At 40.5% G+C, this 27,131-nt stretch overlaps 1 protein-coding gene across 3 annotated transcripts in view; it reads right to left on the reverse strand.

Annotated features, from left to right (window-relative positions):
• Positions 1–134: 134 nt before the first annotated feature.
• TOPAZ1 (testis and ovary specific TOPAZ 1) overlaps positions 135–27,131 on the reverse strand; it is a 43,425-nt gene continuing 16,428 nt past the window's right edge. For 2 of the 3 annotated variants that reach the window (XM_077302989.1, XM_077302988.1), the window contains exons 7-20: positions 26,256–26,341; positions 23,868–23,984; positions 22,234–22,297; positions 19,317–19,468; positions 18,497–18,589; positions 17,369–17,475; positions 14,287–14,353; positions 11,687–11,861; positions 9,528–9,628; positions 6,883–7,048; positions 6,028–6,192; positions 3,337–3,540; positions 2,403–2,586; positions 135–823 (exon numbers count right to left, since the gene is read on the reverse strand). In XM_077302989.1, coding sequence (XP_077159104.1) covers positions 610–823; positions 2,403–2,586; positions 3,337–3,540; positions 6,028–6,192; positions 6,883–7,048; positions 9,528–9,628; positions 11,687–11,861; positions 14,287–14,353; positions 17,369–17,475; positions 18,497–18,589; positions 19,317–19,468; positions 22,234–22,297; positions 23,868–23,984; positions 26,256–26,341 — 1,895 coding nt within the window. In that variant the 3' untranslated portion in view covers positions 135–609. The remainder of the gene's footprint in view (positions 824–2,402; positions 2,587–3,336; positions 3,541–6,027; positions 6,193–6,882; positions 7,049–9,527; positions 9,629–11,686; positions 11,862–14,286; positions 14,354–17,368; positions 17,476–18,496; positions 18,590–19,316; positions 19,469–22,233; positions 22,298–23,867; positions 23,985–26,255; positions 26,342–27,131) is intronic. The other variant, XM_077302990.1, reaches the window with a different exon arrangement.

Raw genomic sequence — 27,131 nt, forward strand, 5'->3', positions numbered from 1 at the left:
CGGCAAGTCCGCACATGCGCTTTTGTGCTGGGGCTGCCACGCGTGTGCGGGGCCCTGGGCCGCCCTCTCCCCTTACTCAGAAGCAGCAGGCCATGGCAGCCGGAAGATTGCCGACCGCTGATGTAATCTATATTATAGAGGAGGGGTAGGGCTAATCTGAGATTAGCAAATTCATAAAAGAACTGAGATTTCAGCCAGCAGTGCCTCAGTTCCTGCTACCAATTTATCTTTACCAAATGATGAAAAGAGGTTAAATTATCTAGAGTTGGCTATATGTTTTGCATGCTTACTATTAGGACAAAGATGCCATGACAAAAGCCTTTTTAATTCTATATTTTATGCCGTGTTATCATTAGCAGTGTGCCAGTATCAGATTTCCTGATAGAATCATACAAATATACATGGTGACGTTAAATGGGGAGGGGGGCTCCTTTCAGACACTGCTTATGCATTGCCAAGATACTGTTAAAACTGTCATCTATGCAAGTGTTAGAACTTGAAAGGTCAAAGTATAGAAATAAAATACAAGACACTGAACACAACAGAATTTGCATTTATTGATTCATTTTGCTGAACGATTAACTTTAACTGAAGTTTTTACACCAATGACTACGGAAAAAGCCAAACTTTCCCTGCCCATTTCATATTCTCTTTCAACCATTTAAGTACCCATGAATGTTCCAAACTATAAACTTCCTCCTGGTTAACGTTTACAGTCAAATGCTTTAAGAAAAGCTTTGGTGTAGCTAATTGAGTAGCTTGAATTAACCTTTCCACGGCACTTTGATAGTCATCTTTGGTTCGCACACTGTTGCTTTCGCATCTGCAAGAGATTTTTCAGAGTCACAAAAATGAGGACCTGTGTGTCAATGTTCTTATTTGTCAATCTTTCGGAATGGTAGATCTTGTTCTCTAAAATCCATATTTGTGAAAACAGCTAAAAACAAATTTTAACTAATGCAACACAACCTTCTTAGTTAGCAGGGACTAAATGATTCAAAGGAATGAATTGTTCTTGTCTCTCTCAAATTAAAACACTTTAGAAAGTTTTTGTGACGTATCAGCAGCTGAAGGAAGAACTAGGCACTGCCTAAAACATGCTTTAGCTGCCTTGTCTTGCTGGTAAAATGTATTATATCACCTAGTACTGTATTTTCCCCTCCCCTGCCTCACATAACTGGGTATTTGCTGCGGATGATAAATCATTCGTAGTTCAGAATATTTTAATGTCTAGTTCAGCACTTACCATTAAGTACTAAAAAATGACTAGAAAGGAAGAGAGGGATACTAGCAATGAGCACTAACCCTGACAAGTCTTGCATCCAATGACACCTTTAAGACCAATACAGTTTTATTCAAGCTCTGCGCCTGCGTTTGTGCCCGCTGGTGCCTGTGCCTACCTCTCCCCCCCCGCAGCACGGTGCTCGCTGCACTGGGATCGATCGGCCCTCCCCCCCCCCTCACAGACTAATCCCCGGCCAGAAAAAGGTTGGGGGCCGTTGCTTTACAGCTCTGGGCGGTTTACACAGAACACTGCATAACTTTACATGGAACATTATAACACTCTAACATTATACAATTTTCAACGGAACAACACAGCCTATCAGTAACTTTGGATGTAAAATCTGTTCTGTTACTTCAGACCAACATGTCTACCCACCTGAATCTGACAAGTCTATTGGCAGTAAGATTGCTGAGGAGAAGGTTACTGTGAGCACCAAGACAAAAAAGTATTGTGGCACCTTAAAGGTTAATGGATTTCTTGAAGAATAAGTTTTCATGAGTCAAGAATTGTGCATGAACACAGTAGTCTAGAGGTGTAAACACCGTCCTGGACAAATTGATTGCAGCATTTGTTTTTATGATGTACAATCTGAGGCTGTACAAACAAGTCATGCAAATGACGGAGCGCTTCCATTTAATGGAAGCTAAAGTTTAAAGGAACTGCTGCATATTTAGCGTAGCAGGTTATATTACCACCAAGATGTCTTGCCATTTGTATCCTGAAGTACTATCTGTATGTGGCTCCCTCGGTAAGCATCTTTCATGTAAGATAGACAAAAGGAAGTGCTTAGACTACACCTTACTGGGAGAGTTAATTGGCAATGGCAACCTTCAAGCTTTCCAGTATAGCAGGCCTTTTATGCTTACTACTGCAATTGTGCTAAGGCATGTACAGTCATTTTACTGTCAATCAAAATGACTAGCTCACTCTTAAAATGCTGGTGTTCTTGGGTGTCCCCCCCCAAATCCTTATGCATCTATCACATTATTGCCTTCATACAAAGTGCTAGTGTAAATTCATTTTACAAGATTGTTTTCAGTGGGTTACGCAAACTGACACACAAGCAACAAGACGTCATTGGGACATTGCCAATCACATGTTCAGGTCTCGTACTAACCTCTTCAATACTATTTGAAGTATCTGATTAGAAGCACCAGGACTCTGTATACTACTAGCGTTTGAAACCAAAAAGATTTCAATTGCTAACAGCATCTCAACCTCCGTTACATAAGATGGAATCAAGAGAAGCTTACGGTACAGGTTTCCTTCCAGGGGTGGGTAGCAACCCAATGCTGAAGCACCTAAAAATTAGGAAAATAGTGAAAGGAAAAGTCAATGTTGTACTACCTCAACACCACACATCTGTTTTCAATTAAATCTCTTTTAAAATATGATGTAATTTACTTTTTGTTTTTATAGTAGTCTGTTTTTGGCTACCTTGATGTCTCTGACTAATATACAAGGGTTGGGATATAAGTCTTCTAAAATATTTAAGCGATTTTAGAATAGAAACTTAATTTTTTCTATCACTGAAGGACATGGGCTTCTAGTGAACACAGAACAGTTTTATCTTAGCAGCTAATTTAATGTTCTTAGCAGATGGAAATAGGAGTAACTTCCTTGCTTTTTCATAATGTGCCATTTGGTCTCTTCCTCTCTTCAACTTTGATCAGACAGTAGATCTAATCTAAAAGGGCAGGTGAAAACATATGGGTCTGTCGGGCAATGTCATGTATATGAAATGCTTCCTAGAAGAAGCCATAAAAACCCTTAACAAATTAATCGCAAAAAATCTATCACAATAGATATTGTTTTTCAGTGGTTCAGTCACTTTATTATTTATTTATATTGGAACTTATATTCCACCCTATCTCAGTAGTTGTTACTTTAGAACACTCAACTAGGTCATCAACATCATAATAGGTGCAATATCCTTCAATACTGATAGCTATCTATGCACAACTGTAGATCACACTGCAATCTCAGCTTTTTTTAAAGTAAGGTTTTTCAAATCACTCAGGGTAGTAAGCATTGTTTTAAACAGATCTTACTTTTATAGTATGTCCTTGCTTTAAGCCAAAGATTACTTCTTCCCAGTGCTGTGATGAATGCTCTAAGTAATTCAAAGTCAACAGGGATGTTCTTCGCAAGCATAAAATCTATTACAGCTGAAGATATTACAAGGCTCTTGCTTTCTGTACTAGCTCCTAAAAGTTTGTTAAACAGAAAGCTGTACTGGGACACATCCAGACTATCTGCAAGAGGAAATCATGTTAATGATGTAAACATGTTAACACTGAAATGCACCAGTTATGGAGATCATTCCATAAGTAACACCAATGAGTATTTTTCTAAGAAAAAACTCCTGGTTTTAAAACATAATGGCAGAAACTACAGCAGCAACTACAGCATACAGTTTGCACTCTATCATGAAGTTATTTCCTTCAGACACTTCATGAATCCTCATGAATGGATCACAACAAAGTCTTGTTCCTTGTACTTGGGATATTATTTGATTTCTGGACACATCACTGATGTGTTGAAGGACTGCATGTACGTACACACTACATATTTTCATGTCATTATACATGCTAAATGGAAGCAAGTTTTGGTGAAAAATACAAAGATATAGAAGAAGAAGAGTTGGTTCTTATATGCCGCTTTTCTTTACTCAAAGGAGCCTCAAAATGGCTTACAGTCACCTTTCCTCTCCCCACAACAGACACCCTGTGAGGTAGGTGAGGCTGAGAGAGCCCTGATATCACTGCTCGGTCAGAACAGCTTTATCAGTGCTGTGGCGAGCCCACGGTCACCCAGTTGGCAGCATGTGAGGGAGTGCAGAATTGAACCTGGCTCACCAGATTAGAAGTCCACACTCCTAACCCCTACACCAAACTGGCTCTGCAATAAAACAGTACTTCCCATTCTGGTATACAGAACTAGTGAATTTATCACACTTTCATCTTTCCTTCTCCTTAAGGAATTTAGGGCAATGTACATGGGAAGATCCCATTTCCCTCCTTACTCACCTGGGGCTTATACATTAAGCTAGCCAGTATGCCCCAGAGCAACTCAGCAGACTTCATGGCTGAGCAGATTTGTGCCCTGATTTTCTGTTGAGGACTCATTATACCACGTTGGCTTCCAGTTCTGCCCTCAATACTAAGAAGCTGGCACCCACTTCAGGTAAACTTGATTGATTACTGAACTTTGGGCACCATTCCCTTGAATGGGTGTCCCCAGCTGTTCTTCTAACTTCTGTCTCTGCCCTGTGGAGCTTCCCTGATCCCCCAAGTTCTTATCCTTCTGTGCTTCTTAATAACAGCAACCAAGAGAGCTTTGAGTGTCAAATGTTTATACCTGGAAAACGTATGGGTCTCTAAGGTGCTACTGAATTCAGATCTTGTTCTTAAGTTCTACTAGCAGTGTAATACAGGACAGGAAAAGCAAGTATCACCAGAGCTCCAAGATCTCTTTCAATGCTGGTCCCAGTTAGTTCAGACATAATTTACATACATATTTAAAATTAGGATCTCTTGTTCCAATATGCTACACTTATTCACATTTAACTGCATTTGACACATTCTTGCCTATTCACCCAATTTAAAGAGATCTTCACAACCTCTTGCACTGCTCAGCCCCAATTCTAAATAATTTATAAACAAATTAAACAGCACTGGTTTCCACACTGATATTTTATTATGCATTTATTACATCCCACCTTCCTCCCCAATGAGGACCCAAAGCTGCTTCCATCATTCTCCCATTCTTTTTTATCCTCACAACAACTTGGTGAGGTAGGCCAGGCCGACAGTACATGACTGACCCGAGGTCACCCAGCAACCTTCCATGGCAGAGGGAGGATTCAAACCTAAGTTTTGCAGATTCCTAGTCAGACACCTGCTTGTTAACTTGCTCCAAGAACCCCCAAGAGGTAGCGGAATCAGGACTTCCCTTTGCAGAAGCCATGATTTCCCCTCAGCAGATTTTGTTCTTAAATGTGCTTAATAATCTCCTTTAATAACACTTCAACTAATTTACCTGGAATAGATGTTAGACTAACTAGTGTATAATTTCTAGGATTCCCTCTGGATCAGTTTTTTAAAATTGGGGTGAGATTTGCTAGTTCCCAGCATCCAACCTGGTAGCTGATTTTAACAAGTTATAAGTACTTGTTATAAGTTATAAGCAACAAGTTATAAGCAACAGTTTCACATTTGAGTTCTTTTAAGAACCCATTGGAGTATGTCATCTGCCCTTTCAGACATCAGTTTTCTTGTGGAGACGCTCCTCCCCTTGAAGGGCTGCTTGCCTTTCTAACGGATGGGACTTGAGAACAAGACATGATAGAGGGAACAGAGGCAGAAACCCCCTCTATCAGTGGCAGTGAAGCAACAGTCCATCACATACACTTTACTGCCATTCAAAGGGTTTTTCTGCCTTTGTTCTCCGTATCTTGTTCAAGGTGTTGTCAAGTGTGTGCTGTTTTGTTGGCTTCTAGAAAATGTATGAATGTTACTTCCCAATTCTTCCTAATTCTATAAACTTCAAGAAAGTAGAGATAAAGTTAGAAGCGGAGGAAGGAACGTAATTGCCAAATTCCATCTAATGAAATAAACCAATCCAGGACAAGCAATTGCAACATAAAAATAATATCATCCTGTTTTAGCATTAGTCAAAGTGACAGCTGAATGAAAGCCATACAGACTCACTAGCTACTGAAAACATAAAATAGCACTTACCACAAGAATTCTGAAAGCCTGGCAGATTTCGCAAGACTTCAAATGCTTCTCTGCAACGGTTTTTAGTGATGTACTCAGATGCTATCTTACACAGCAGGTTATGTCTATTCAGGACATCTATTCTGTCACAAGGCCATGACAGTGTGTTGATCACCCATTCTGATTCTAGAGAGATTAATACTACCTTAAAATATGTCAAGGGGACATGTGCACATGGTACTTTGCATACTATATAGCACTAATCCCACTGAATTGTGAATTAATCTCACTGAATCGTAACTGATTAGGAAAACACTGGAAAGACCTTTTTCTTTTCTAGAAGTGTCCTGGACCCAACACTCCTCCACCCAACAAACATAAAATACATGCAATACCAGCCTTTTATTCATTTCGAACATTCAGTACCAGTCTTTTATTCTTCCAAATAATCTAGGGTCTCCACAATAGTTTTCACAACCACCTTAGGAGACAGTTTGACAGACAGCTATTGATCACAAAATGGAGATTTAAACCTGTATTTCCTGGCTCCATTGAGACCAAACTCAAGAATGAAATCCTTGCATATGCAACATTTATTAGGACCAACCTATTTAGATCAGACACACCACCCATTACATTATATGGGTTTCTCTGAATGACTGAGTTGTTCCCCCCACTTCCTTTTAACTATAGTCTTTTCAATGTATTTTAACTATTTTCCAAACCTAGGTCAGCAATGAGAAACAGAAAGCGGGTGCATTTTTTAGCATCTGCTTCAGCTACAAATGTGTAAGCAACCTTATGGAATTGCTATTAAATCTAAACACACAATGAAATTGCAAGCCTCATTACATTTGTTAAAACCCAGCAACTTGCCTTTCAGTATCCACACTGCCCCATCCAGGCTCCCACTGTTGAGAAAGACTTCCACAGCTATATTAACAATTTCACATCGTGGTGCAGATCGCTCTGGCCCAATAAGCCCTTTCAAATATGTGAAATGTATCTGTAAAGCATGAAGTGTGTCCAGTACCTTTCTGGCCTAAGATAAAAGGGGCAAAGCAGGACATACAATGAAAATTACTATAACATCAGTTGTTTCCCTTAAGAATATACAGGGCCATTTCGCACGGCTTCAAAATAGCACAATGGTTGCTAATTGGAAACGCTACTAATTTGCCATAACCCACGACGTCGTAGACAATCTGCAACAATCCTGAAACCGATCCGCCAAAAGCGCTTCGTTGTGGCGCTTTCAGGGGAATCCAGAAAAGTGGATTCACCCTCCGGATAGCGATACACTCCTGCAACCAATCTGCAACACTAGCGCTAAAGACCTGTGCGTTACCATTGTTGCTGGTTCTTCAAAGTCCCTCCCCCTGGCTCTCTACTCCAAACTTCCGGCGAAGCGATCGCCATTTTTTTTTCTCGGAGCGAGCGGGGATAAACGCACCGGCGAGCCTCTTTCTGTTTAGAGGCTTCCCTGGCTTCAGTCCTTCACCTTTAGTCACTAAGCACAAACCACTTAAAAGCCCGTTTGCTGAAATAAAGTCCCTTTATTTTTTACACATAAATTCAGCCGAAAATCGAGCCCGTGAGAAGGGGGGGGGGATTTTTTTTTATCACTCGAGGCAGCGTGCAAACGATCATACAATCAAACGACAGCTCACATTAGGCAGCTGGATGGGTCTCTCCGTAGCAACGAATCTACACAGATTCGTTGCTATGGGTCTGTTTTTTTTTAAAAAACCTTTCTTAAAGGGAAAGGGGCTGTTTGGGAGCATGCTAACGGCTGCCCATTGGCTGCTTGACGGCCAGGGGCGGGACGAGCTTGGCAATAGCGCTTCCTTTCTAGCGATTTCTGCCGAGACCGGAAGCCTGTGGGAAACGCTAAAAAACGCAACTGATTCCACTACAAAGCCAGGTGTGCAAAACGACGAATTCCACTATTTTAAATGGCGATTTTTCATTCAGTGACCAATTTGCAACAAAGATCCCCGTGCAAAATGGCCCACAGTGTTATCTGTGATGTAATACAAAAGTTTCTTGTCTTGGCAATATCTCAGCACACCATTATTTCAAATTACTGTTTCTGTCAAGATATATTTGTACATTTTTTTCTACATCTGAGAAAGCTTCAACCATAGTTAAGTGCCTTTACCCCACTGGCTTCATACATGTGTTTAAACTTTGCCCATCTAAGCTAAGGGGAATTAAAATTGCCTAACTTTACTAGATTGTGCCCAAAATTTCTATTTTGCTTCATATGAAGACAAGAGTTTGTTCTGATATTAAAATTATTCAAACTCAGCAACTGTGTCTAGGTTTACAGCTTTTGGTCAGTTTCTCCCTCTCCTTAAGTCAAAATTGCAAGCCTGGCAAGATACATTTTTTGTTTTCTTCCGGAGATCAAAGGTTGAGCAAAGCTATCTGGGAATAATTTTGGGAGGTACACACATTAGGGTAGGGAAAGTATGGTGATCTTGTCATCACAGCTCTTTTGACATACAAAAGGATAATTTAAGGACCTAATGTCCATCCCATAAAGTAATAAGTTCCAACATGGATATCTACTTCCAACATGATTCTCAATCTCTCCTTCAGAAATTAGAATCTCTGACTGCTAGTTTCATAAATGAAATGTTTTATAAGTACAGTCCAGTAGCATTATTCTGAGTCACATTAAATTTGCATGAGATTAGCAACATCCTAAAGCATCAGCATATGCAAATATAGACTTTAACAAACAGGAGCTTAGAGGCACTTTGAAAAGCAATACAATGTCATGGCAGCATACATTTTTTCTGGTATAGAGCCCACAATTGCTGATGCTGAAATAAAATATTTTTACGTCTTTAAGCTGCCACGAGATTACAGTTTATTTTGGCTGCAAGAGACAAACACAGCTACCCCCTAGGATAACCGAAGGAAGGACCCCCTTTGAAAACTCAAAAAGATTATGATGAGGGCAAAAGCCATGTGAGACAGGGGCTGTGGTAAGGAAGAAAGCTGGGCATAACTGAATGGAAAAAACAGTGGGATTGAATTTTAAGAGCAAGGATATGCTAAGAAAAGCATCAAATGTTATAAAACTCATTGCATGCACATGCAAACATCATAGAAACATACCTGCACAATCCCAAAAATACTTTCCTTAGATAAAATATAACACATTACTAATCACAAATATCCCAAAGGATGTAGGAAAAACGCAGAAAATTTGACCTGTTGACCTGCTTATATGAAGACTATAAGTAGTATATACATCTTCTAACCCTGCATCTGTTATGCTGGGACACCAAATTCCTCCTACATTTAGAGGCTCCACTGCCAATATTTTAATTAATTAATATGCATGCCTCTGCAGCACCAAGGATCCTTACCATGCAGAAACAGCCTTAAAGTGTATTTTTAAAAGTTTTGCGCACTGGGGCCAAATCTCAAGTGGTCACATCTCAAGAGTAATGGCTACTTTTTTTCAATGTAGAACTTTCAGCTATAACTGTAGTTTACTAAAGTACCTTTAGCCATAGATGTATTTTATAATAAGCATATAAAACACTGATACCAATCCTTCCCAATAATGTTTTGTCTGCTTCATTATGCCGTAGCTCTGCATTTACTAGAAGGAGAAACAAAACAAAACAAGGTCACTAGGTGTTGCTTTTTTGAAAATATTTTTCATGAATGGTTTATATATTTGTAAAACCAGTTACTTGAAACTACAAAGTTCCTTGTGCTGAACCCTCATTTCATCTTATATCCTGTCCTTCTCTCCAATAGGGATCCAAAATGGTTTCTGTGATTCTCCTTCTCTCCATGTTAAACTCACAATAACCCTATTTTTTTGTCATAGGGTGCCCAAGGTCACCCAGTGAGCTCACATGGCAGAGTGGGTACTTGAACCTGGGTCTCCCAGATCCTATTCCGACCATCTAGCTATGGCACCACTCCGGTTCGCTTGGTCTAGAATAGATGAAGGACTTCCTCTTGTTGTACAAACATGCCTATTCAGTAAGATCTGCATCAAAGACCCCTTTCTGAGTTCCCTCGCCATCAAAGGAGAAGAGTTTCAGACTAGAAAGTTCTTTTCTGTGCCAAACGTGATCCCTGGGGGGGGGGGGATATTTAGAACACTTGCTACTGGTGTTAAGGGGGGAAAATATGTTTATTTGGCTTTGGGCTGGTGTTAGGCTTATGTCTGAATTAGCTGCTTTATAGTTGCCTCTTGTAGCGCAGGGTGGTAAGGCAGCCAACATGCTGTCTGAAGCTCTGACCATGAGGCTGGGAGTTCGATCCCAGCAGCTGGCTCAAGGTTGACTCAGCCTTCCATCCTTCCAAGGTCGGTAAAATGAGTACCCAGCTTGCTGGGGGGTAAACGGTAATGACTGGGGAAGGCACTGGCAAACCACCCCGTATTGAGTCTGCCAAGAAAACGCTGGAGGGTGTCACCCCAAGGGTCAGACATGACTCGGTGCTTGCACAGGGGATACCTTTACCTTTAGTTGCATGTCTGAGTTTATAAGGAAGGCTCATTTTATTAAATGTTTTGGATCCATATTTTTTTTAGTTCTGGAGGCTAAAAGGCATGGCTGCTTTTCTCTTAAGATAGGGCCAGCTTTAAAGAGCAAATACTGCAAGCCAGAACTTGTAAATTAGATCAAATCATACAAAACTCATGAGGACAAGGTGACTTTTTTAGCACTACAAAACTAGAGGTCATCACAAAAGCAGATCCTTCTTTGTACTATTATCCTTCTTTGTGTCATGCCTTTCAAGTATTCCTCTTGTTAGACAGTATTCTAATGTCAGAGCCAATGTAACAATAATTTTGAGGTTATTTTCCACTTTTAAAATTGAAAGGATTTCTTTTAGACCCTGGGGCGCTCTCAAGCTCTTTGAGATCTCCAATACAGCCTGTGATGCCTTAACCACAATCCAACTATTTTCAGAATAACAACCACCACATCATTTGTAGAGAGATTATATATTAGTTATGGCAGCAACAATGTGCCACAGCAACAGTCCCTCAAATATTCCTTTTACAGGTGCAGGAGTAAATCTGGGAGTAAGTATTTTGGCCATGGTTGGTTTCGTATTGCATGAGGTTTCATCACACCACTGACATCAACAAGGTGGAGGCTGTATCAGCTGTTGCTGGTATCTCATAGAGACTTTAGGCAGGGCAAATGTTGGTTTCTTCCCAACAGTCATGGCCTAATTGAAAGGAGTTTCCCCTGGATTTTTAAATGATCAGCATCCTGCATTCTGCAGGGGAGTTGGATTAGAGCAGGGGTAGTCAACCTGTGGCCCGCCAGATGTCCATGGACTACAATTCCCATGAGCCCCTTACAGCAAATGGTCATGGTAATCGGTACTCCATGGACATCTGGAAGACCACAGGTTGACTACCCCTGGATTAGAGGACCCTGGAGGTGCCATCCAACTCTATGATTCTATGAATGGAATAAAGCAGGCAAAGAATCAGAATTTATGAAGGATCCTGACTCCTTCCATCACTACCACCAAGTGATTTCCTGGCTGGGGATAAAGCCCAGGCAGACTACCAGTAATAAAGGGCAATGTAGCCTTTGGATGATTTATGCTTCAGTATGCACCCCTCCTCCATTCTAAAAATAACTGCTCAATGAACAATTTGTAATTTTTATACAAGCTATACCTGCAGCTGCAAATTCACAAAAAGGAACACCTGGCCTTCCTTCCTTCACGGCATTGATCAGGATGTCAGTAACGAACAGCGAATACTTTTCACGATCATCAACATTTTCACTATCTCTCTTCACATGGATGTACACAGTTCCCAGTTTTGCCCAGTCTCCTTTTTCTTTACAATGCTGTTCATAAATGACAAAATGTTTAAGGAATTGTATACATATATTGTAGCTTTAAAACCAATGTGACAAAATAAACAGTTCAATTGCACTTTGAAACTGAAACAAGAAACTGAATTCAATAACTAGCTTTTAATTCCTTCTTAGTTAGTATATTGCTAGCAAACTTCACAAAACCTCTCACGGTCTTATACAATCTGTTCAACATCGTCCCAAAATATAATACATTTGCAACAAACTTGTTTCTGAGAAATGGAAAATTATGACTATATAAGAATCATTGTAATCAAAACGTTCACAAAAGCAGCATTCCAAATACTTAACCATATAAAGAATAGGGAGAATGTCTAAAGAAAGACTTTTAATTGAAGAAGAAGACTTGGTTCTTATATGCCGCTTTTCTGTACCCGAAGGGAGTCTCAAAGCGGCTTACATTCGCCTCCCCTTTCCTCTCCCTACAACAGACAACCTGTGACGGAGGAGAGGCTGAGAGAGCCTTAATATCACTGCTCAGTCAGTACAGTTTTATCGAGCTCAAGGTCACCCAGCTGGCTGCATGTAGGGGAGCATGGAATGAAACCCGGCTCATTAGAAGTCTGTATTCCTAACCATTACACCAAGGTGGCTCTCTGTTGCCTCAGGTCCTCCCTGAAAACTCCTACCTTTCGGAATGGGCTCTGACATTGGGGGACAATCGGCCTGAAGCTATTAGGACACCCCACACTTCTGTCATTTGACTGCAAAACAGAGCTGTTCAGGAAGGATTACTTCCCAAAGGAGCAATGCCACAATTAAATGGTTCAGCTCACAAGAAGAGTTGGTTCTTATATGCCGCTTTTTTCTACCTGAAGGAGTCTCAAAGCAGCTTACAATCACATTCCCTTTTCTCTCCCCAAAGCTACTTTTATAAGGTCCTTCCTACACTGACTGTTCTGTCACCTCAAACAATAGTCCCCCCTACCCTGTTCCACAATCCCATGAAATCGGCAAATGCATCAAATCAATATTTTTAACAACTCAATTGGGAATTACTAAATATTGAAAAGTTTTAAATGGTTAAAATAGGTAATCTTGGGAAGCAATTAAATATGTTGTATTATAAAAATTTAATTCAGAAGGTAGAGTTGTTAATTTCTTTTTTATGGATGTAGAAGAAAAATGTAATAATGTCAAATGCAAGTTTCATTTATTATTTTTATATTTTATTTCTTTTTTCCCCTCAAATTTTACCAATATATGCAACCTAATATTTCCAAAGAAGCTTCCAGCAGGCCAGACTCTCAAGAGGGACAGTTCATGCATACTAAAAAAAATCACCTTCAAGCTCCTGTTTAACAACTAAGAACAAGATGAACAAAATCCACTTGCACAAGAGTCACCAAAGCACAAGTGGCACCCATCTCACACACAGGAGTACAAACATTTAGAATAAAGCTATGATCACGAAAGCAAAGGCTGAATAACCTGGAATTATGGTAGAAATCAGGTGAACCTGCTCCTACAACTGAGTCAACAAGTATCCGTAGAAAGATGAAATGGACTGATTTTAATGACATGCTGACCTGACTCGTTTTGTACTCTTGCTCTTGAGTACTTGCACACGCCTGTACCCTTAACAACAAAGGCTTTAATAATGAGAGGCAGGCTAGGTTTGATAGTTTCCTCAGCTCTAACCTGGGGACACAGCTGCCATTTTAAAACCCGATGCTGGTTTTTATACCCCGTTTTTCAATATGCAAAAGAGTCTTATAACAATTTACAAGCACTTTTCCTTTCCTCTCCTCATAACAGATACTCTGTGAGGCAGGTGGGGATGAGAGACCTCTGACAGGACTGCTCTAACTAGGGTTGGGTGCTTCAGCCGCCAAAGTGACTGTTGCAGCCCGAAGCATCAAGTGCCGCGGCACAGGCGCCACCCTCCCCCCCCGTGCCGCGGCACTGGCTGCTTCGGGCTGGAACAGCTGTCGAAGTGCCCAACCCTAGCTTTAACAGGACTGCATTCCCCAGCTGGCTGCACGTGGAAGAGCAGGGAATCAAATGCAGCTCATCAGTTTAGAGGCTGCCACTCCTAACCACTACACCAAAGGGACTTGTTTCCCCCAAAATGGGAGGGGGGGGGGACAGATTTAAAATGGGGATGGCATCCCTGGGTCAGACATGGGGATACTGTCATTTCTAGTTTGGTCCTGAGTCAGGGAAAGACATCTTGTTTTCCAGTTACTTTGATCTTCACAAAATACATCTGCGAAAGGAAAAATACACTCCCCCAATTTTTACAAATACATTCTGAACTAATCAGAACCACTATCTTGGCCAATTATTTTTAACACTCCAGTGTATTACACAGAAGTAGATCCTTCTTCCCTATAATTTGGCCAATATTTTAATAACATTTTTTCAGTCTGTTTAGAAACAAGAAATATGTTACCTGAAATTCTGCTATTGCTGAAGTGAAGTCACAAATGCCAGCCCTGAACACACGTCTTGCCTGAAATCTTAAGAATACAACATGTATCACCTGCTGTTGTGAATTCTTACATTAGGGTTCTACATAAACCATGAGAACATGACACGGAAGATTTTTTCATACTAAGGCAAGAAATTTCTGAAAAAAATCCCAGCTGCAAGCATTGTGTTGCTTGTTTCTCAAGGATCTGCCAAGAGAAAGGAAATTGGTTTCCTTTGTGTTCCTCTCATTTCCCATTCAGTCTTTTTTGATCGGCTGGAAAGATTATTCTTAGAGTCCAGGGATCTGCATGAACAGACGTGTGGACTGGATGTTGCCGTGAGGAGAAAGTGAGATTACCCCCTCCTTTTCCTTCTGTCAGTGATTCTGCACTGATTGAAGAGAGAGGAGGAAGCTTTGCCTCTGCAAATTGCAACTCCATAGCCTGCACAGCAGCTCATCTATGTGGGTTCTGTGGTCCCACAAATAACCTTCCTCATGGACGAATGCAGCCATGTAGAAAATAATCAGTGCTCAGCTGGTAGTTCACTGAGCATAAGCCAATGTAGATTTTTAATTCCTACTTCATAGTGTGATGGACTTCCACAAGATTTGCACTTGCAATGAATTACAGAAATCCATAAAAATGCTACCCATCTCACAAATAGCACATACTACAAGATAATACACATGCCCAAGTATGTACTGCTGAGAATTACAATGAAAACTCTTGTTTTTAGGGAAACATAAGTGGTTAGCTACAGGACAGTGATTATAGTAACTTTTAGAAGTGTACTTCCAAATATTACTAATGTAAAAGATATTCTGGGATGTCACTACATAATGGTGCTTAAAGGTAAAGGTAAAGGTATCCCCTGTGCAAGCACCGAGTCATGTCTGACCCTTGGGGTGACGCCCTCCAGCGTTTTCATGGCAGACTCAATACGGGGTGGTTTGCCAGTGCCTTCCCCAGTCATGACCGTTTACCCCCCAGCAAGCTGGGTACTCATTTTACCGACCTCGGAAGGATGGAAGGCTGAGTCAACCTTGAGCCGGCTGCTGGGATTGAACTCCCAGCCTTATGGGCAGAGCTTTCAGACGGCTGACTTACCACTCTGCGCCACAAGAGGCTCTTAATGGTGCTTAGAGTTTCTCTAAACAGCAGTTTTGAAGGACATAGGGTGAGAAGTCTATTTCTGTAATTTATTTTATTTTTTTTATTTTTTTGGTGTGGAGAAAAGAAGATGCCTGTTTTTGAAATACCTGCCCTGTCTGCTTCCTGCACACCTGTTTCCATGAGATGTTCTAGATCTCTTTGAGACAACAGCAGGAAATTATATACAGCTCTTGACAATTACTTTGTTAGGTTCTTCCTCTAATTCAGAGTTTTCACTTCCCACTGCTTCAAAAGTAAATTGCTCCAAAAATAATCAAAGAGAATTTATTTCCCTTTCAAATAATTCATTTTATAACATGCACATTTTATTTATTTTTGAAAGTTGCACCCCAAATAAGGCTCACGTGAATCCTCAGGGTGTTTTAAAACTTCAAGTTATATCATCATACCATCAATATCATATTCCTAACACAGTAAAGCACCAAATTGCAAAATAGTTGAGGCCTGGAATAGCACCATGAAGACGCTGGCCTCTCTGCTCAAGAACCCACCTTCCACCAATTTAACAGGATTCCCCTTCAGTAGTCTAAAACAATAAAGTAGGTGGTTTTAATAAAGATTTTTTAAAAATTAAAACTTAATTATTTAATTGTTAAATTGTAACATATGCATTATTGTATTGGTATTGTTATTTTATCTGATGCTACACACCTTGAGTCAACCAGAGAGGGGCAGGCTATAAAAATAAATTTATTATTATACTAAAATGTACTTAGATGAGAATAGCTCGTAACAAAGTATGGAAAGACATTTCCCCAAGGTTTTACTCCCCCTTGGAACCATACTTTAATGTAGTGAGGGGTTTTGTGTGTGTCAGCAAAGCTGAGAGCAATATTGTCAAGAAGCTAAACTCCTAGCACAGTCAAGGTGGAATGGTCACAGCTGAGACATCACGAGAAGATGCATCCAGTCCCTACAGGCATCAACGGCACATCAGCAGAAGAGAATAGACAATATCAATGGAGACAGGGCAGAGGAATTCTTGAAGGGTAGCTACCGAGCAGCAGCAATTGTGGAAGGTTGACACAGGCAGAGACTATTTCATACAGCAGTGCCACTTCATCTAACCCTGGTTAATACCGTGCAGAAGGCAGCAATGGTAAACCAGTTTTGAACATCTCTTACCTCAAAAACCCTATGATGAAAAAGGAGAAGTCAAAGACTGCATCAATTTATCATGCAAATAAAGTGGTGCTCAAAATCTTATAATCAAGACTGTTAATCCATATCGATAAAGAAATGCCAGATGTGGGACTCACAAAAGGAAGAGGCATCAGAGATTATACTTTAAATTCACATTGATTACTGGGGCTATGGGAGAATTTAAGAAAAACATCTTGTTTCATAATTATAGCATAGCTGTTAAGTGTGAGGATCATGAAAATGGTGTACCACACCATTTAAAAGGAATGTTTTGATGTGCAACTTATCTATCTAAACCTATCTATCAAAACAATATCTAAATGTTTTGATGCGCAACCTAAACTCTGGATAGGAGGTTACTGTGAGGACAGAACATGGAGAAAGAGGATGTCTGTGAAAATTGGACAATGGAGAATGTGGACAGGAAGAAAGTGGATTTGTCTGAAATATGGTGTCAAGAAGGGTTTTATGGGTACCACAGACCATAAAAAAGACACACCAGTGGGCTCTAGATCTAAATAAACCTCCCAGGAAGCTAAGACCACCAACTAAGTCTATCATACTTTGGTCACATTTATGAGAACATTAATTCACTAGTTCACGATATGTCAGAAGCAACATGAGAGCACTGCATGTGTGTGCACACACATACACAGAGAGCTGGAAAATATAAACGAAGTTACATCTTTAGCTAGTCTAAATACATTTTAGTTTAGCTGCAATACAACTGCATTAAGTACATACCTGGATATAAAAATAGTTATTTCTTGACTGGATATTTGTAGCTGGTTAAGGAACTTAGTGATACAGCCAAAATGCTCATATTCAAGAACCATTCCATTGTCAGCAAACTATTGTATCAAACAAAACAAGGTGAATTAATATAAACATTCCTGAAATACTAAAAATTAGTGCTCAGAGTGTCCTGAGTCGTGTCAAAAGATGTGGAAAGCCTGGTGGCTGAATTACATGCATAAATTTGCACGGACTTTAGCGACAATATCAATCAAGTGCCCAGCACGGATTCTAGCAACTTGCTCTTAACTAATGCCAATTGTACCATGACTAGCATAAAGCCAAGGCTGAATTCATCATAAAGTGATAGGAAACAGGTACTGTAGATATAGTGCATTCCAATTTCTTTCTTTCCAATATGCATATCTGTGTGGACTTTTAAAAACATGGTACAGACAGCTCCAATGAAATCTGCCTAAGCTCTGCACACAAACCTGGCTCCCTGTAGCTGAACTGTGTTTTCAAATTCATTGCCAATATAAAATACTATACAGCAGCAGTCCAACATTTCCCCACCCTTTCATTCCTCAGAAAAACACCTCCCCTTACCTTGGGGACCTAAAACTTTAATAGAGCAATCTCTCTGGTCTGTCAAGCCATATTGCAAAACAAGATAAATATTCCTACCCATATTCAAAGAACTTTCTCTTTTCCTACTGGATACACTGTCTTGCGTGACACAATACAATAACTGAATCCAGTTAGCAGAGCAAATACAAAGACTATAAAGTACAAGCTTTTTTTCTTGCCCAAGCCTCATGTGGCAGGAGAGATCAGTATCGGTTCCAAACTACAAAAGGGGAGGAGGGGGGCTTGAAAAGGTTAGGCCAGCCATCTAGCTGCCTCTGCTTGGCCACAACAAACAGGGCTGGGGTAACCCTAACTACATGGACTGTAATGGGCACCAGACACATGGCCTAGCAGGAGTCACTTCTGAGTGTGAGGGAGGGAAGATGGCAATATCATTGTAAATGTCATTTTGGAGGGTGAGTAGAAACAGATATGAGTAGAAATAGCAGAATCACTAGAGCAGAAAGTTTTACAACTCTTATGAAGAACTCAAACAATCTGTCATACCTTAGAAGAGATGTCAATTAACTCAGGGATTACTTCTTTTAATTTCATGGAAGCCACGTGCTCGAACACTTTGAGGAACACGTCTACGGTGGGCTGGACAAAAACAAAGCCTGGACATTAGAGCTAAAGATGAAGTATAAGCAACTAAGCACCCTAATTTAAAGTAGCAACATTTTTGAGGTAGCTGAGGATTTATGCCATACTGAGGATTTATGCCATTTGCAAGCTGTGGGAAATAACTACATTCACGTAAGCTATAAGGTTTCCATACAGAGCAAGTATTGCTCTGGAGCATGACATGAGTAGGTTCCAGAGGAAAACAGCGCTGTATGGTTTCAACACTGTTTCTGTGGGTGCCAGATACAGCACAGCAGTAAGAGGGGGCTTCCTGCAGTTTCCCTGCCCCATTATTTTTGCAGATGCCACCCCCCCCCTTCCAGCCACTGAATTTTTTTCATTTTTTTAAAAAAATCTGCAGTTGGATCCATGCATAGTATTTTTAAAGTTCCCAGCTTTCATTCTAAAAGTCTAGTCCCTTTTACTGCAGATAAATGCCTCTCCCTTTATATTTCAACAGAAGGGTCTAGAGACTTATTTCTAAGAGATTATTCAATGTCAAAGAAATCAGGTTGCAAATTACAGAAACCCACCCTTCAACTTTGACTAGTTTGGAGCTGCATTCACAAATAAAAAAGCAAGTTATTTTTAAAACTTGTCTTAAAGTTAGAACTGAATACCCAAATAAATAGAAGTAAGCGTTTATTATGGTAACCGAAAATGAGTCAGAAAGACTTTTAAAGTGTTACAGAAGATCTCTTACCAGAACTTTAATCAGTAGGCAGGTACGGAGTATATGAAATAATTCTTTCAACAAACAGCACTGAAGCACAGATATTAACAAGTCATTTAGTATTTGTGAATCCAACTGCACCCCTTGAGTAACGTCTTTGTAGTAATCTGTAAATATTTGAACTAAAGAAAATAAGCAATTTACATATGAGAGGACTTTAGTGCTTACAGCAACACTCCCCATTCATTCACAAGTCCAGGTTATTTCCTGTAAATCAGCAATATTTCAATGCTCATTGTAAGCAACAACCATGTCAGATTCATCTTTTTTTAAAGAAAATTACAGCAACTTTTCTAGTATATTCTTGATTTTAAAATAAGTAGCTCTAGCTCACTCAAGCGATGAATTAACTGAACCTCTCAGCCTCTCATGCCAATTTAATTTTTATTGTTTCGTAATATTGCCCAAACTCAGGAAGTGATAACAGTTAATATCATAAACTGAATCAAACTGAATCAAATATGCACCAATCTACTCAAGTGTTTCCAGCCTTGTTCAAGGAATGAAATAAATGTGCCAACATGTCTACCCAAGAGTTTTATATGTACGAAGTTCCTTTGCATGCTACCTAGGAACAGATGTTTTCAGACAGAAATTTAGAGACCAATTTTAACAGCAATATTTCTACTCAATTCAAAGAGTCTGTGCTCTGTTTGCTGTTGCCCCCCCCCCCCCCGATACTCTCATTCAGTGTGCAAAGCCTTTTGGAGATGTTCCCTGCCAATAGATAAGATAAAAATTTTCTGCTATGGCTTCCACCTGGTGAAATGGACTGCCTGACATGGTCAAGAAATCTCCTACCCTTTTAACATTCTGGAATTATTTGGGAAGGTCTTTTTATAACAGGGTCATCGTTAATGCTTGGACATTTTAGGCAGCTTTCATTCCTTTCCTTGTTGTATATGCTACACCATTCCTCTGATTTTGTAATAAGAGTATTGTTTGTGGTGTGTTCTGCTGTACGGTGACAAGGCTGCTCAACCTGAGGGGTAAGCCTGTCCTGGAGGGGGATGCACTGCCCTGGAGGGGCTCATTCGTTGCTTGGAGGTACTGCTGAATCCTAGCCTACAATTGGAGAACCAGATCTTCTCTAGAGCATTTAGTGCCTTCTAAAAGTTTTGGCTGTTCCTTGAAAAGTGTGATCTGGCCACCGTGATCCATGCCCTGATTACATCCAGATTAGATTACTGTAGTGTGCTCTATACTGGACTGTCAGGAAACTTCATCTCATCTAAAATGCAGCAGCCTCGCTATTGTCAGGTGTAGGATACAAAGACTATTTCAGCCCAGAAAAAAATCAACAGGGAATTCAATAACCAATGCATTAAGAGTTTAAAAACCTGGACCCACCAGAACGAACATAAGCACAGTACAAGTATTAACGTGACACACTGAGTGTTAAGGAAACTACATAATAAGCTATATACCAGGGGTGGCCAAACTGTGGCTCTCCAGATGTCCATGGACTACAGTTCACTGGAGCTCCTGCCAGCAACATGAGCCACCCCTACTATATACAGAAGTATAGGCTTAATGTTTCATAATCCACCGTGGGCAGGTGCCTGGAGAGACAGCTTAACATTTCTCTAAATAAAGTTTATGGTATGTAGTCTATTGTGCCTAGGGTGCTAAACTCTCTAATTCTGGAATCCCATATCATTGCATGGTTGACGGAATGTATTGTACTGCTCTATTAATTTTACTAGCACAATCCCCTGTGGGTCTCAATAACAAGTAAATAAATTCAAGGGGGTAGCTGTGTTGGTCTGCAGCAACAGAACAAAATTTTAGTCCATTTCACAATTAAGTATTCAACAATTAATAAGGTTCAGGGGGGTAGTTGCATTCGTCTAAAGCAACAAGTCTGAGTACAGTGGCACTTTTAAGACCAACAAAGATTTATTCAAGGCATAAGCTTTTGTGTACATTCACACTTATACCTTGAATAAATCTCTGCTGGTTCCATAATTAATAAGGGTACATTTACATATCCATCTCCAATTTTGATATATTTATTTGCTTCACAGCCCTCCTCCCTAGGGAATTAGATCCAAATGAACTAGCTTGTTATTCCTGTTTGGTCCTTGCATGTGTTAAACATCTTAATTATTTTGTATGCTAATTTGCTAGCATTCTACCTATATGTATGGACTGGTAACTTCCATTTCAATGCATCTGAAGAAGTGTGCATGCTAAGGTTTTGGTCGTAAAGGTGTCACGGGACTCTAATGTTGTTCTATAAAGGAAGTCAATAAGCCTTAAGATGTGAATAGTTGCATAGCTTTGGCCAAAGTTCAGAAATTCAGTACAACTAACTGTGCTTCTGAGAGTCACAATTCGTGATATAAAAATGAGTTATTCAATGAATAGTTCACTCCCTGTTTGAAGAATTAATCCAATTGCAACATTCAGATACGTATTTGGCTATATTCTAAAAGCTTGAGATGGTTCATTTGAATTCCAAAGTTTTAAAAGGTTTTCAAAAGAGGAAAGCATGCAGAAATAAGCTTAGACAAAATACAGCAAGTTGTATAAAAGTAAAAGAAATATAGTAAAATAGAGTAGTTGGGTGGGCAGCCGTTAATGCTTATTCAAAGCGAGCCTCCTCCCTTCTTGTGATAGTGTCTTCAGCTAACTGGGAGCAAAAGAATGACTCTTCCGCCTCAAATAGCATCTTTTGCTTGAGCACCTGCTTTCCAGCAGGTGGGAGTTAAAGATAAACTTTATTGTCGCCTGGCTTATCAGCCCCAGAACAGAACAGATGGTGGAGCTTACTAAAGAAGCTCCTTAGTCCGCCGCCATAACACAAAGCCCCCTTTAGTACATTAACCTTCAAGCCCAAAATACTGCTCATCCTGAAACAGTAAATATATGCATTGTATCATACCTGCCCGTTGCAGAAGAACTTTTTCACCCATACTTATATATTTCTTAAGTATTTTATTGCATAGCTAGAAAGGGGGGGGGGAAACAAATATATTACAAGCTTGTACTATACAGAAACATATTATTACAATTTAACGTTCACTGATCCTGGTTTATAATTACGAACATCAATTCATAGGTTAGCTAGCAAACAAAGAGCATGCTGCCACGTTCACTAAAGAAATGGCTGGGCTCATTATTATATCCAAACAGGCAGAAACCCACAAGCAACTTACAGGGGACAAGGCTTTCTGGGCACAGCTCTGCTCAATCACTTGCCTGACACCTGTCTTCCTGTCCCACTGCCCCCTACTGCTGCAGATGTCACCCATCTGCCTTGGCAGTGTACTCTCATGCCTCCCCATTAAGCTTCCCTCCCCACACATATACAGCATTGCCTCACAGCAGGAAGGGGACAGCGGTAGCTCCAGGGCAATCCTGCCCGCCTTCACTTGCTCACCTGCCCATGGGGGAGGGAAACTTGTTTGTTCTCTTCCCATTCACCCCCACTCTGCCTATCTTCTTCCCCAGTACTCAGCAGAGTGGTGGTAGTTTTTACTCTTCTCCAGACACCTATAGGACTGTCTTCTCCCCTCCACCTCCTTTGTCTCCCACATATGGCCTCTACAAATGACAATGGACTGACGGAGGCATGGGATTGGGGCATTTTACCCTTCCTTTTGTTTACTGTTCTCAGATTTTTCTGCAAACCTGGGTGCTCCACCAAGTTTGTAGGAATAACTGCTTCCTCTGCATGGCCCTGATCTGTGGGTTTATGTAACCACAGATGAAGCTGTGTTGAAAATCTGAGACATATTAGATACTAACAGAAGTACATATGTTGAGGTGTAAAGAATAAATCATTTCTACTAGTGTGCAGACCAACATTATCATCACTATCTGACATAATTAGGCTAAAAGATCATGATTTGCTTTTCTAATGCCACCTTTATCACTGAAGTTCTAAATCTGGCACTCCCACATTCAGCTCTGTATTTACTGGCCAAACTCACTTCCTATTACAGCTGCTTGCCAATTTGGGAAATACTAACATTAAAGAATCAAGCTCAATTCAGATTATCATGTCAAACCATGATTAAGGAAGATTAAATATGGTATTTAGTATTATATGATAATATCTGAATTGACAAATCATAGCTATAACAGAGGGCCATTGTACGTAGACTATGGAATCTGACCAAATTATATGGCAGCTGTAAACTGGTTTGCCTGACACATGGTCTAGATGCAATTACAGCCATAGATTGTTATTTACATGAACAGGTCTCGAGTACTGCCTCTCTGCTTCCTACTTACACTCCAATTCCATGGCAAATCATAGTTTCTAATTCCCCCCCTGACAAACTATGGTTTGTTCTCTTCCTTTAAAGAAAGGAGAAAGCAAACCATACTTTGTATGTTAAACTTGAAGATTTCTCAGATTCAAGTGCTACAGGGCTAATGAAGTTTGGATCTTGGCCTACCATCTTGTGACTTTTAATTGTACTCTGTTTTGGTGCTTTCTCAGTGGAAGGAAGTATTTTATACAAAGAACAAAGTCTTTAAATTTTCACCTTCTCTCAAGAATATTTTTACCTTTGCATCTCCAGCTTCTAGAACATGTGCATACCAGCACTTTGTTTTCACACAGCCATTCAATGAATTGAAATAAAACCGGCAATATCCACGGGGTAGAGTCAGCCCCAAACAAGTCTGAAACACAAGAGAACAGAAGAATCCAGGTTTTCTCTCAGAGTTTATACTTGAAAAGCAATACTTGTTCTTTATGCTTCAGGTGCCTCTTGGATGCACAACCCACAGTGGAGTGGAATGGAGTGGGAGACTAGGACCTGAGAGACATGTGCTCAAATCGCTTACCCACCTACCCACTAAAGCATTTTGTGTGACCTTGGGCCAGTCAACTTTCCCAGCCTAACATACATCATAGGTTTGTTGGGAAAATACAGCAAGAAAGAGCTACACATGCTTATCTGTACTCTTTGGAATTGGGGACACATGTATGTAATATCTTAAGAGAACTGGGATCTATACCTAAAAAAACTTGAAAATACTGGGAGGGGGTGTTCAAGGTGAACTTTTAATTATTGCCATTTTGATTTCTTCCTTTAGCAACATTCCATTACTCGGTGTAGTGTTTAAGAGCAGTGACTTCTAATCTGGCTAGCCGGGTTTGATTCCCCGCTCCTTCACATGCATCCAGCTGGGAGACCTTGGGCTCGTCACAGTCCTGTTAGATGCTGTTTTCAGAAAGCAGTCCTAAAAATAACTTTTCTATTTAGAAAAACCATTGCTCAGCAAAAAAAAAGTACATTGTAAGTATATTTAAGAGACTGAACTTGATATGGAAAGCTAACAATGCAGTTTATTGTGTAGTAATTTATTTTAGTATTATTCATGTATCATATGGCGTGTGCAGTGTAGCCGGGAGATCCAAGGATTGTCATGCAGCCAGGCAAGGCACATCCGGAGGTGATTTGCTAACTCTTGCTGCACATTAGTCGGTGGAGGGAATACCTGTGACATTTGCTACACATGCTTGTCTGTATTCTTTGGAATTGGGGACACTTTAATTTAGGTCCTATGGAATATCTCCATTAAAGGAAGCTGTTTGATGCATGATTCCCTCGCCTCCCAACTCCTGCTGCAATGCAAAAAGCCTCCTGAAATGCTGTTCCTGGACAACAGGGGAGCTGGATGTCTGCAGGAAGGGGAAATCCGTAAAAATCACCTTTAATTCCATTCACTTAAACCCACCAGTGAATCTCCAGGGAGCACAAGGAGTCACGATGTGGAGACAGGCAATGGCAAGCCATATGGCCTTGAAGGTGATTACCAGAACCTTAAGCGTGATCCGGTAGTCAACTGGTAACCAGTGCAGCTGTTGGGAGTGTGGGCTGGATGTGGGCCCTCCAAGGTGTTCCTGTAAAACCCTGGCTGCTGCATTCTGTACCAGTTGAAGTTTCCAGATAGGGATAAGGGTAGCCCTGTGTAGAGCAAATTGCAGAAATCCATCTTAGAAGTGATCGTTGCCTGAATTTCTGTGGCTTGGTGTTCTGGGGCCAAGCTGTTGTGACCAGTTCCTCCATAGAAAGGAAAGTGTCAAAAGATCATGCCAAGGTTCCTGGCTAAGTGTGCAACTCATAGTTGTACTCCTTCCAGGTAGGGCAGTCCCGCTTCCTCACCTGGACCTTTCCTACCAAACCACAGGACCTCGGTCTTTGAAGGATTACACTTCAGACAGCTCTGCTTATGCCAGTCCGTCACTGCTTCCAGACATCCGGGTAATGAGTCTGAGGGTAAGTCAGGCTGGCTGTCCACCATGAAGAAAAGCTGGGTGCCATCAGCATATTGATGACATCCTAGTCTGAACCTCCATTATCAGTTTGGTGAGAGACTTTGGCAGACAGCTAGAACTAACTTTGAATGTGGCAAGCTGGACTTCTGACAAGTTTCATTCCTGCAAAAGCAGTCTTCCCCCATGTCTAACAAGCCACTGTGAAGACACCTGTGTGAGCAAGCATGATATTTCCCCTGTTGCATGCTCAAAAGTCTTACTGTGCATGTCTAAAGTGCTTTTTCTGATAGGATGAAAGGAGCAAATGAGGTTGCCTTTTGCTAGAATAGGAATGTCAGGCTCAAAGGATAGGAGACACGTCTAATGTCTTGTAATCATTAACATGGGGAAGCAGGATTCCTAAATGGTTAGACCAGTAAACGTAAAAAAAAAATAGAAATAATTCACAACTATATCCCAATACCCAGAAATATAATCTTAAAAATGAGATAACAAATTACAGTCACTGGAAGGAGGGGGGAAATACTACAAGCCGACAGTGACATTGTATCAAGTTAATTGTATTTACCAGTTTAAAATTGTTCCGCAAGTTAAGCATTTGTTAAAATTTGAAATGTTTAGAGTTGCCAGAAGTTTATGGTATAAGAATTAATGCATTTAGGACTTACTGTTGTATTCTTCTCTGCTTGCAAAGATCCACTACTACTGGGATAAGTTGAAGGGGTAAGAGGACCCTTCCAGGAGAATCTGAAATCTAAGATAAATGCCATGCTGAATAAAATCGCCAAATTTATTACTTAGTTGCAAAAGTTACTCCTGATTTTCAATAATTTCCCCCCAGAAATAACCTGACAATTTGTTTTAATTTCTGTCTTACTGAGGTTTTAAACTCTTCAATCACCATGAGTGATAAAAAAAAAACTTTAGAAGTGGCAACATTATCAGGATTCCAAAGAATGCAGCCAACCCTACCCAAAGAAACAAAGTGAGTCCTCCTCAAAACTATGGCGGCTGAGGTCATTTAATGCAGGTGAATTTCATAGAATCATAGTGTTGGAAGGGGCCATACAGGCCATCTAATCCAACCCCCTGCTCAACGCAGGATCAGCCCAAAGCATCCAAGAAAAGTGTGTATCCAACCTTTGCTTGAAGACTGCCAGTGAGGGGGAACTCACCACCTCCTTAGGCAGCCTATTCCACTGCTGAACTACTCTGACTGTGAAATTTTCCCCCCCTGATATCTAGCCTATATCGTTGTACTTGTAGTTTAAACCAATTACTGCATGTCCTCTCCTCTGCAGCCAATGGAAACAGCATCCTGCCCTCCTCCAAGTGACATGGTACATATGAAGCTGCTTCATACTGCATCCATCAAACTCAGTATTGTCTACTCAGACTGGCAGCAGCTCTCCAGGGGCAGAGGTCTATCACCATCTATCGGCTTCTCTTTAATTGGAGATGCCAGAGTAGCCTCTAAGCTTCCTGTTTGCCAGTCATGTATTTTCACACAGGCCCCTTGATGCCACACTTCTGTGTTTATCAAA

This window comes from Paroedura picta, chromosome 11, assembly GCF_049243985.1.
Source record: "Paroedura picta isolate Pp20150507F chromosome 11, Ppicta_v3.0, whole genome shotgun sequence".
In the NCBI taxonomy this organism is placed as follows: Eukaryota; Metazoa; Chordata; class Lepidosauria; order Squamata; family Gekkonidae; genus Paroedura; species Paroedura picta.